The following is a 12,427-nucleotide window of genomic DNA, read 5'->3' as shown; positions in this document are numbered from 1 at the left end:
CAACGGGCCCAAGTTGAGTGGGAACCTGTGACTTTTCATTCAGTCCAAGCATCAGGGATGCTTCTCAAAGCTGCTGGTGGCATGGAGCTAGGTGGGAGGGACTCCTGTTGTCATTAGTAGTGAGACAGCAGCTTTGGGTCTCTTGTTGAGCTTGTGGCCAATTAGTGAAGATAGTAAGTGTCCAATGGTCAGGAACATCTATGCCCAAATGGCCCTTGCATACCCCTCCTCGGGTGTATTTTCTTCTTCCTTCTCTGTGCATGTTGCTCTCAGCCAGACTCTGGAACCAGCCTATGGCCAGCTGGGCCTGTTGTAGCAGCGGCCATTCACGCCTGATGTGACCTCATCACATCACATACAGCTCTGAGGCTGAGGCTTTGGCATGGCTAAATCAGTGGTCACCCACAAGTCACATTTTATTGAGCAGATGAGAAAGGAAGACAATACCTTAATAACAGAGAACCAGGAACAGAAGGCCGCCCACTTAGGTTTCACTTTATACTCAAGACAACCAACCTATAACTGTGATTTTAAACATATAGAAAAAGATGTCAGCAGATGAAGACCAAGGTTGAACAATAGAAACCAGCTCCAGGTCCCCAAGCTGGAGTTCAGAAGTCTGGCTCTCAGCCTTGCTGCCATAACTGTGGCCAGAATGCAAGGATGATTTATATATATTTGGCCATGTTACCCAAAGGCGAATGATACTTGATATTTGTGGAAAATATTTAAATTTCACCCCCAAGGATATTTGTCACTGAGGCTTTAAATTCCGACTCTGTCTGCCCAGTTTAGACCCTGCCCAGCATTTCAACGTCAGTCGCCCAAAGCAAAATGCTAATTCTGTCAAATGCATTCCAAGGGCTCACCTCTCTGGCTTGTATCTCTCGATTCAACTTGCAGACAATCAATGTGTGGCGTGCACATCACTCTAACACTCCCCGCCACCCATGGCTTTGGAAGAGAGGGACAGAAACAAACCTTTCTGGATCTTGTAGACTGGGGAACTCAGCTGCGCTCCTCAGACACTAAGAGATGTCACATTTGGAGGGGGCTTTATGGTTTACAGTTGTTACTAAGTACTTTCACTCAATTTGTGGCTTTTATTTCCATGGCTTACAGCTGAAAAGCTAAGGCCACATTAAGGGACGCACCCTAGATCTCACAGGTGTGGTTAATCTGAGATTCCAGCCCTGTATTTCCAATCCTAAGCTCCTCCCAGCCTGTCAGTGCCTGATTTTTGGACGCCTACGATTCTGGGAGGCCATATAAAGGGGGCTATGTGGTCCTGGTCTTTTGGTGCCTTTGTCTAGAACATGCTACCCAACTTTGACCTATCTACCTTGAGAAATCTTCTGTCTAAATGTTATTATTTATCATTTACAGCTGGCCACTGCACCCTTTCAAAGGTGAACACAGTAAAATTTATGACAGGTGTACTATCAGACAACAGAGGAGAATAAAAGCAGGAGGAAGTGTGGCAGCCTCCACCTGTGCAAACCATTCATCCAAGGCTGGGACACCTGGACGATTCTGGCATGGGGCTGCAGCCACGCATCTTCCTCCTGGGGCTGCTGTTGCTTCTGGGGCAAGGTAAGTCTTCCTTTTGCTCAGAGGGCAACTAATGGGTCAGCCTGCTGATGTCCCTTGTTGCTTAGAGCTTGAGAGAGGAATACCTCTTTTTCATGAGCACAGAATGCACAGGTTAGACCCAAGCAGGCTGGAATGCTGAGATTCAAGTGCCCACAGCTGTGAGGCAAGAGGCAGGTCTGGGGATAGGTGAAAAGTGCTGATGGGTAACAGTTCTGTGGTGCAGAAAAAAGCCGTCAGTAGAGGGAGTCACAAAGACCCAGGTTCTAGTTCTCTGTGCTGTGTGGCCTTGGGCAAGTTTTAGCTCCCTGGACCTTGATTTTTTTTTTCTTTCTCATCCTTAAAATGGTAGTACTACTATTTACGGGCTTTGTTTTGTTTTTGCTAAAAGGAAAGAGGAAGGTAGGTTTCAGAAATGAGTGGGCTACTAGTCAGAGCTTTGGATTTCTCCTGAACTAATGATTAGGAGAAGATTGTGCCTCTGCCACATCCCCTTTGCCTCTCTTCTCCTGACCTCTGGCTCCTCTTTGTTTGGAAAGCCTTAAAGATGATTTTTTGGCCTCTCCATATGAGAGGCCTGGGCCCAGAGAGGGAAAGCACTTTCTCTCTAGCCCCCAGAGGTCTGGCTGGGGTCCAAGCACCAGTCTTGCTGCTTACCTTGGACAGGTTTGTTACCCTGTCTAATGGAGGTGTGTGGGGGGGTGGGGTGGGGTGGGGGGGGAGCGTGGTGCTCAAGGGTGCAGGGTATGAGGCAAGGGGAGGATAATAATGCTTGCTATGCTTAATATCCAGGGTGATCATATTTTCCTGATTGCTAAATGAGGCAGAGGAGCTTTTTCCTTCATGTTTGATTCATATGAATTCCTCTTTTGTGAAGTGCCTATTCAAGTGTGTTCCCATTTTTGTATAGGTTTTTCCTTTTTTCCCATGATTTAAGGGTTTTTTTCATACATGCTGTGCACTTGCTCTTTGTGGGTGACAGGTACAGCTAATGTTTTCTGAACCTTGTCTCTCTGCTCTCTTTATGGAGACTTTAGACGAGCAAAATTCTGGATTTGGGGGAAATAAATGAAGATGACCCAAACGAGAACAAATGGAGGCAATTCAGAGGTTGCTGAAGCAGGGAAGGCAGCAACATTCACTTTGGGGAGACGCCAGCGCAGGCAGGGGTGTGGGAAAGCTTGACAGTGAAAAGGGGAAGGACTCAGGTGTGCTCTGACTGGAAGCTGTTGCCATGGGGAAGTTGGAGGCGGGCTAGTGAGAAGCGAGGCATCTGACATGATTCATTTGGGGAACATATGTGGCTTTCTGTGGTTGGTCCTGAGTTGGAAGCAGGGACAAAAAGTAGGGAAGCTGCAATCGGGGACCAGGTCCTCACTGTTCTGGACTGATGGCTGCTGGGGTGGTGGTTGGGTTTCCTGCTGGTGTGCTGGTCAGAGTTCAGTTTTATCAGTCGTCTGGCTGTTGTCGGTTTTGTGTTCTGTCTCTTTATTTCTAAAGTTTTCGATCTTATACTCTGGTTTCTCTTCAGATCATATAAATATTTCACCTTTTACTAACATTTTTAATCTTCATGGTTTGTGCTCTTTGGGTCTTATTTAAGAACTCCTCTCCTGCCTTGAGGTCTTGATGATATCCCATATCTCCTTCTAAAACTTCATAGATTTTCTTTTCTCATTTGGGTCTTGAATTCACCTGGGATTGGTTTTTGTGACTAGCGTAAGAGAGGAACCGACTTTTACACACTTCTTTTTGTGCAAATACCTAGTTGTCTCCACACTATTTATGGTGAAGTCCATGGTTTCCTCACTGCTGTGAAGAGCCCTTTCTGTTCATATGGAAAGGGCTCAGATGTGCTTGCATCAGTTTCAGAACTCAGCTTTATCTATCCATTTGTCTGCCCCTTTGCCTACAGCACATTGTCTCAATACTGCAGCTTTATAGTAAGTTTTATTATTGGAGGAAACAGGTCTTTCTATTTTTTTTCTTCTTAAAAATGACTTGACTTTGAACTTCCATATACAGTTTACTTTCAATTTCTACCCCTCAAAAAACCTGTCGGGATTTTGATGAAAATTGCTCTGAATTCTATGGATCAAGTTCGGGACAACAAACATCTTTACAATATTGAGTCTTCCAAATCATGAGCATATATTTAGATCTTCTTTAATGCCTCTTGAAGTTTTATAGTTTCTCTGGTGAGGGCTTGTGTATGTTTTGTTTAATTTATTCTTAGGCATATGACCTTTTGTTGTCTGAATGGATTTTTAAATGTTTGTTTTGAAAATGTTTATTTGTATATGGAATTGATTTTTATATATTGATTGTGAACCCAATTAAGTTCTTATAAATTTTAATAAGTTATCTGCATATTCTTTTGGATTTTCTATATACGCAACCCTGCCAATAATGACAGTTTTGTTGCTCTCCTTTCAACCTACATACTGTTTCTTTCTTTTACTTTTCTTCCTGTGCTGGCTCCACTACAATTTTTCATGGAAGTGATGTTTGGAGGCATCCTTATTCCCAAGTTCAAAAAGAAAGTGTTTAACATTTTGTCAGTATGTATGGTGTATGCTGTAGGCTTTTCTGTGAATACTCTTTATAAGACTAAGCAGTTCTATCTTGTTACTAATTTGCTAAGAGATTTTTAAAAAATCATGAGTGGATATTGGATTTTATCTAATATTTTTTTCTGCACTTATTGAGAAGATTATATGATTGAGTCCATTAAATTTGCTATTGTGATGAATTGACTTTATTATTTTATTCATTTTTTTCAGTCATTGCTTATTAGATTTACTGTAGACCACACATTGTATTTACTTACCCTGCCTTTTCCATCTCTTTTAATCTAGAATAGTTCTTTAGTCTCTTGGTTTGTTCTTTTGTGTTGATGAAAACTTTAGGCTGGCTTTTTGTGTGTATGCACTTCAATTTGGATTTGTCCAAATTGTTTTTTTTTTTTTTTTTTTTTTTTATTGCTGGAATCAGATTAAACTCTCTGGGAAGAAATAAAAAATAGATCATGTTTTGTCCTTAAGGTAGTGCATTGGGGGATACATGTGATGCTGGTAAATACCCTAATTGATTGTGTTAAGTTTGGTAATTTGATTAAGGTGTGTCTGCCAGAGTTCTCCCTTGTAAGGGTGCCTCCCCCCATGTGATTTATAAGTTATCTGTGAGGAGGAACTGTGATCCTATGTGACCATTCTTCTACCCAATGGTTTTCCCATCCACTGATGATTCTTGCCTGAACTGAATATTACCAGGGTGATTGTAACGTGGTGATTTTCAAATGTCTCTCATTCCTTCTAACATTGTTAGTTGGCATTCCCCCATTAAAAAAAAATAAGAGATTCTCTTCTCTACCCCATTCTTATTATGTTTTATCTTTTTAATATAAAATAGATTTATGGGTTCTTTTATTATTTAAAAAATTTTTAAATGTTTGTTTTCAAGAAAGAGAGACAGAGACAGAGCATGAGGGGAGGGGCAGAGAGAGAGGGAGACACAGAATCTGAAGCAGGCTCCAGGCTCTGAGCTGTCAGCACTGAGCCTGACACAGGGTTTGAGCCCACAGACAGGGAGATCATGACCCGAGCCAAAGTCGGACACTTAACCAACTGAGCCACCCAGGTGACTCTATGGATTCTTTTATTAGTCAGCGTGGTATAATCCATTCAGGTTGCTATTAATTTCGATGCTCAAGGAATTATGGATTTGGCCAGTGAGATGCCTTCATACTGCCTCCTGTGTCCCCATCCATTTTTAAGCACTTTTTAGTTTTATGGAACAAGCCATTCCAACTAATCCTGTATTTTTCCAATCTCAGCCATGCAATTAGCCATTTCTTCAAGGTTCCAATTGTGGGGGGATTTTATTTAGAAACCAAGATTAGGTGCTAGGGGTGTTCATTGCTGCTGGAGTTATGTCCAAGCTCACCCAGTGGACAGAGCTAAGAAGTACAGTTTCCTCTTTAAAAAATAAATGTATACAAATGATCTCTAGGTAGAATTAGCCTTTTATCTCCTTCCCCCATTTCAGATTGGTTTTGTCCTTCTTTCACAGTGCAAACCAAGGTTACAAAAGCAACAATAAATCTTTTTGTTTGCTGAGTCTTGTGATACAACATAATATCGGAGCTACTCTAATAGCACCAATGACAATAGCACCAATAACAATGGTTTCTTGCCATTCTTTTTCCTTCGAGTATATCACACTCAAGGTATATAATCAATATACTTAGTTCAAAATCACTGGGATTAATTCTATTTCTTTTGTTCTCACTGTATGGTTATCTATCGGACACATAGTTAAGTTTGTCTCTGTATTCAGTTATAGGGTTTCTCCCATTCTTGTTGATTTTAGTGTATCTTTTGAATATATAGAACATTAACATGGTTCATAAGTCAGAACTATGTGAAAAAAGACACTCAGAGAAGTTCCATCTCCTCTAGCCTTTCTTTTCTACTTATTCATGTAGATAACCAATTTCATTATTTTCATATCTTCTCTATGTTTCTTTTTGCAATATACTTTATTTCGTCTTCCTTCTTGCACAAATGATAACCTACTGTGTGCTTTTTTGTTTATTTTAATTTTCTTCACCTAATGTATCCTGAGATTATACTGTATCTATTCAAATCTTTTTCATTTTTTTCCCAACTGTAGACTATTCCACTATTACCATATATATTCAACAAGTCTCCTGATGTGGCCATTAGGTTGTTTCCAATATTTTGCTATTATAAGTAGTGTTGTCATGAACAATCATGTGCATATGTCTTTTTCATGTTGTTGGAGGTATAGCTTAGGATAAGTTCCTAGAACTTAGGAGTCAAAGGGTAAACACACATAGTTTTGTTGGATGTTGTCAACTTTTCCTCCGTAAGGATTGTACCATTTTATATTCCCCCTGGTAGTATATAAATAAAATGTCATCTTCTCCGTAGCTTGACAATATAGTGTATAGTCAAGCTTTAGAACTTTTGCAAAGGTCACAGGTGAGAAATGGCATTTTTAGTTTAATTTCTCTGATTACAAAGGAAGTTGAGTATCTTTTCTTATTTTTAAAGACCATGTGATCTCAGGTTCCAAAAAAGTGATGAAAAAGGTTAAGTCCCAATGTGCTAGCACTTTTCAAGTCTCTGCTTGCAAATGTTTGATAACATCCCATTGGCCCAAGCAATTCATATGGGCAACCTCAGGTTTAAGTGGAAGAGAAATAAACTTCTCTAGACGGAAGGAGCAGCAAAGTTACATTGTAAAGTGACACGCGTCCACAGATGCGTATTTGTGACCATTTTGTAATGGTCTACGTTCACTGCTCTTTTCTTCAGGGTTTTTAATAGCTATTTTTGCATGTTTATTTTGCCAAATGAACTTTAGAATCAATTCATCTAGCTTTGGAAAAAAATCCATTGGCATTTTTATTGAAATTCACTTAAAATTAAAAAGAAACTAGGCTTATCCAGAAGTATTTAATCTTTTATAATTATTATAAATGTTTTTTATTCTCTTCCACTATACTTCCAACTGGGCCAGCTCATATATTGATATATACAAAGGCTTTTACATTTTGCATGTTAATTTTATACTTTCTATCTTGCTACATTATTACACCTTTTGAATTAGTTTTATCATTAATTCTCTAGAGCAATTATACACCCATATCATTAACAGATAAGAGTTTTCCTTCATTTCTAATTCTTCTTCCTGTATTTATTTTTTCCTAATTGAATTGGCTAATATTCCAATACCATATTAAATAGCATTGGTGATAGTGGCAATTCTCACCTTGTTCCTGACCTTAGTAAGAGGTAAATTTCTCCCTATTCAGTTGGATGATGGCCTTTGGGAATTATCCATACATGCATAAATACACACACTCACACACACGTGTGTGTGTGTGTGTGTGTGTGTGTGTGTTTGCATTAATGAAATATCCACAAATTTCTATTTCCTTGAGTGTTTTTATCAGGAATGAATGTTAAAGTTTGTTGAGTGTCTTTTTAGCATCTGTGGAAATAATCTTATTCCCCCCCCTTAGATTAGTTATTATTTTGAATTACATTAATAGATTTGCTAATATTGGGCTATCTGTGCATTCCTGGAATAAAATCAAGTTGGTCATGGTATATTTTGTCTTTATATACCACTGGCCCTAGAAAACATGGATTTGAACCAGGTGGGTCCACCTATATCCAATTTCTTTCAACAACCTTTTGGAAAATTTTTTGGAGATTTGTGACAATTCGAAACAACTCAGAAACAGCATAGCCTGGAAATATCAAAAACATTAAGAAAAAGTTAGGGATGTCACGAATGTGTTAATTCTATGTAAATACTAGTCTATTTTATTATTTACTACCATTAAAATGTATACAAATCTATTATGAAAAGTTAAAAATTATCAAAATTTACACAGAGACCATACATTATCTTTTCATTTTTGATGTCTGGTATTCATAAAACATATACCATCTAGAGTATTTTGTATCCTTTAAGGCAATATTGATGTTAAGTACAACAGATAATTCATCTTGTAAACAGATGGTGTAAACTTATGGATAAACACAAAGCTCTATACATGTATTTTCTCTTCCTTATTAACATTTTCTTTTCTCTAGCTTGCTTTATTATAAGAATACAGTATATAATCCATATAAAAAAACAAAATATGTGTTAGTTGACTATGTTATTGGTAAGGATTCTGGTCAACAGTGGGCTATTAGTAGTAAATTTGGGGAGGAATCAAAAGTTATGCATAGATTCTGTGTGGATGGTAAGTGCTCCAACCTCCAGTTGTTCAAGGGTCGACTGTACTGCTGGATTTATTTTGCTAACACTTGTGTAGGATTCTTTTTCTTACATGTTCATGAATGAAATTGAACTGTCATTTTCTTTTCTCTTGGTGCCCTTGTTGGATTTTGGTATCAGTGTTCTACATTCTCGTAAAATGTATTTGGGAGTGTTTCTTTCTTGAATAGTTTTTAATATGAATGGAATTCGTTGTATCTGGCTCTCTCAGTCAGGAGAGCATGAGACTCTTGATCTTGAGGCCACAAGTTCAAGCCCCATGTTGAGGGGTAGAGTTTACTTAAGAAAAAAAATTATATAAAAGATATGAATGGAAAATTTTCCTTTACTTGGTAGAACTCACCAATAGCCTAGAATATTATATTTTGCTAGATTTTTGACTACTGACTCAGTTTTTTATTTTTTTAATTATTTTTTAAAATATAATTTATTGTCAAGTTAGCTAACATACAGTGTATATAGAGTGCTCTTGACTTCGGGAGTAGATTCCCATGACTCCTCACTTACATACAACACCCAGTGCTCATCCCAACAAGTGCCCTCCTCAATGCCCATCACCTATTTTCCTCTCCTTCCACCCCACCATCAACTCTCAGTTTGTTCTCTGTATTTAAGAGTCTCTTATAGTTTGCCTCCCTCTCTGTTTGAAACTATTTTCCCTTTCCCTTCCCCTATGGTCTTCTGTTCAGTTTCTCAAATTCCACATATGAATGAAAACATGATATCTGTCTTTCTCTGACTGACTTATTTCACTTAGCATTATAATCTCCAGTTTCATCCACGTTGTTACAAATGGCAAGATTTCATTCTTTATCACCGGTGAGTAGTATTCCATTGTATATAGAAACCACATCTTTATCCATTCATCAGACCAGCCACATTTGGGTTCTTTCCATAATTTGGCTATTGTTGATAGCACTGCTATAAACATAGGGGTACATGTGCCCCTATGAATCGGCACTCCTCTATCCTTTGGATAAATTCCTAGTAGTGCTGTTGCTGTGTCATAGGGTAATTCTATTTTTAATTTTTTGAGGAACCTCCACACTGTTTCCCAGAGAGTTGCACTCGTTTGCATTCCCACCAACAGTGCAAGAGGGTCCCCTTTCTCCACATCCTTGCCAGCATCTGTTGTTTCCTGAGTTGTTAATTTTAGCCACTCTGACCTGTGTGAGGTGATATCTCAGTGTGGTTTTGATTTGTATTTCCCTGATGATGAGTGATGCTGAGCATCTTTTCATGTGCCTGTTGGCCATCTGAATGTCTTCTTTGGAAAAGTGTCTATTCATGTCTTCTGCCCATTTCTTCACTGGATTACTTGTTTTTCAGGTGTTGAGTTTGGTAAGTTCTTTATAGATTTTGGATTCTAACCCTTTATCTGATAGGTCATTAGCAAATATCTTCTCCCATTCCCTGACTCAGTTTTTTAAATGGTTATAGAATTACTCATATTTTTATTTCTTATAAGTATGTTTTGGAAAGTTTTGTCTTTCTAGGAATGTGTTCATTTCAAGTACATGTTGAAGTTTTTTGCATAATTTTTAGAGAATTTCTATTGTTATCTCTTTGATATCTGTAGCTTCTGTAGTTATGCCCCCTTTTTATTTCCAATATTGGTTATTTGTGACTTCATCCTTTTTCTATGATTCATCTTATTAGAGGTTTGTCTACCTTATTAGTTTTTTGAAAGAACCAACTTTTGGCTTTATTGATCTTCTATGTCATAGTTGTCTGTTGCTGCAGAGCATGTTACAGTAAATCATATTGACAGACAGCAACCATTTTATTTACTCACAATTCAGTGGATCTGCAATTTGGGAAGACATCAGCTGGGACATCTTGTCCCTGTTCCACACGGTATTGTGTGGGACTGACATGGCCGATCTAAAATGACATGTCTGTTGACTTGGTACTGGGGTGTGTTGGTCCTCCTCCACGTGGTCTTTCTAGGAGGACAGCCTGGGCTGGGTACAGAAGTACCTAAATGGGCAAAAATAGAACCCACAAGGCCTCTTAATGCCTGGGCCCAAGAGTCATTTCTTCTGCTTCTGTTGGTCAATGTAAATTTCAGGGCCAGCCTAGATACAAGGGGAAGGAAATAGACTTTACCTCTTGTGGGGAGGGGTGGCAAAAGTCACATTGCAAAGTGGCCTGCAGGATGGGAGGAAAGTTATGGTCCTTTTTGGAAAAATACACTATGGTCTAAATTGTATGTTTTTTTTCCTGTTTCGTTAATTTCTGTGAATTAATCTTGCATGACATTTATAGTCTTTCTTGAATCTATAGCTTGATATCTTCCATAAAATTTGAGAATTCTCAGACAGTGTCTCTTGAAATACTGCTTCTACTCCATTATTCCTGTCTTTTCCTTCCATGGTGCCAATTAAATGTATGTTTGGTTGTCTTTATATACCATGTCCCTTAGCCTCTATTCCAACTGTACCATCTTTTTGTATTTCTAGAAAATTGCTGCATTCTGAGTAATATATTATGACACATGTCCTAATTTATTCATTCTTTCAGTTGTGTCTAATGTGCTGTTAGACCTGATCATTAGAGGCTTTGAAAATATTTTTCAAATATAATTTACATGTATTTCTGTACCAAACTGACAGTGTTACTTTTAAAAATAATTTTGTGTTTCCGTGAATAGCCTCAAATTTTCTTTTCCACCATCTTGGATCTGTTTCTACTGTATTTTTTTTTTTTCTGCTGATTCTTACCTCTGGATACTTTGTTTCTCTCTTTGCCTAGTTATTTTTTATTGTGTGCAGCTCAGACTCCTCCAAGAGTTATTTGTAGACTCTTTGGGGCCTAAGATGAATATGACCGTATAAATGTAACTCTGTCGAGCACTGGGGACATTGCCATTTGAGTGTCACTTCAAGCTAAACTCACAGCGTGAGGTTCTCTAGAACAGCCAGCCAAGCGCCACACTAACCACTGTGTATATATAACAGCTTCCACTTAAGAAGGATATACTGTTGGATGCCTGAGTGGCTTGGTTGGTTAAGCATGTGACTCTCAGTTTTAGCTTAGGTCATGATCTTGCAGTTTGTGAGTTTGAGCCCCATGTCGAGCTCTGTGCTGACAGTGTGGAACCTGCTTGGGAGCCTCTCTGCCCCTCCCCCACTTGCTCTCTTCCTCTCAAAATAAGTAAATAAAAACTAAAAAAAAAAAAGAAAAAAAAGAAGAGGGATAGACTATTATCCTCATTTTACAGATGAGAAAACTGAGACTCAGAAATTAAATAACTTCCCCAAGATCATCTAGCTGTAAGTACACGAGCCAGAGTTCAGTCCTGAGACTGAGTCCTGAGTCATGGCTTTTTGCCACCACCCTGTATTACAGGGAGGGAAGAATCATAATTCGGCTTTTATTTAAGCTTTGAAATGGGCTCAACAAACAACACACGTAGAAATAGGTTCCTGTTCCAAAAGTTTGGGTGTATAAAACTGAAACATCATTATCTTAAAACTGCAATTGGCAAAAGCAAGTTGGCAAGAAACCACCGTGTCTAATAAAGTACAATTTTTGCTAGAGCTTCATTTTCCTGGAATGGGTCAGCAGTTCCCTGGGAGACTGTCAGGCTGGGGAATGAAAACTCATCACCTTGGTAATGCACCTGGGTCAGGCCTGTCACTGGTAAGCCAAAGGTAGGAGCAGGTGAGGAAAGGAATACCTCTTTTCTCATTAGAACAAGTACAGCCAGTCAATGTTTGTTTTACAGGGACCTAGAGTCGTTCCTGGAGGTTGCCAGCCGAGCCTTCTAGAAATTGTCTTTCCAAATAAGAGTAGATAGCAACCCTGGAGAGCTTTTGGTAGTCCAGGTTCTTCTAGTTATTGACGAGAGAGGAGTGGGGACTTGCTCAAGTCCCATAGCCAGTTGGTGGCCGAGCCATCCTTGGAATTCTGGTGTTAAACTCTCTTCTACATCAGATGCCTCAATCCCCATCTCCACCCCCTGCTCCAACTCACTTGCCTCCAAGTTCCTTCTGTGAGCCACACACCCAGG

The 12,427-nt window shown here is 38.9% G+C and overlaps 1 protein-coding gene across 3 annotated transcripts in view; it reads left to right on the top strand.

Annotated features, from left to right (window-relative positions):
* PLB1 (phospholipase B1) overlaps positions 1 to 12,427 on the top strand; it is a 142,137-nt gene that overhangs the window by 19,178 nt on the left and 110,532 nt on the right. For all 3 annotated transcript variants that reach the window (XM_027033458.2, XM_015064251.3, XM_053201069.1), the window contains exon 2: positions 1,387 to 1,593. In XM_027033458.2, coding sequence (XP_026889259.2) covers positions 1,539 to 1,593 — 55 coding nt within the window. In that variant the 5' untranslated portion in view covers positions 1,387 to 1,538. The remainder of the gene's footprint in view (positions 1 to 1,386; positions 1,594 to 12,427) is intronic.

This window comes from Acinonyx jubatus, chromosome A3, assembly GCF_027475565.1.
Source record: "Acinonyx jubatus isolate Ajub_Pintada_27869175 chromosome A3, VMU_Ajub_asm_v1.0, whole genome shotgun sequence".
NCBI lineage: Eukaryota > Metazoa > Chordata > Mammalia > Carnivora > Felidae > Acinonyx > Acinonyx jubatus.
This window is presented reverse-complemented; position numbering and strand designations above follow the sequence as displayed.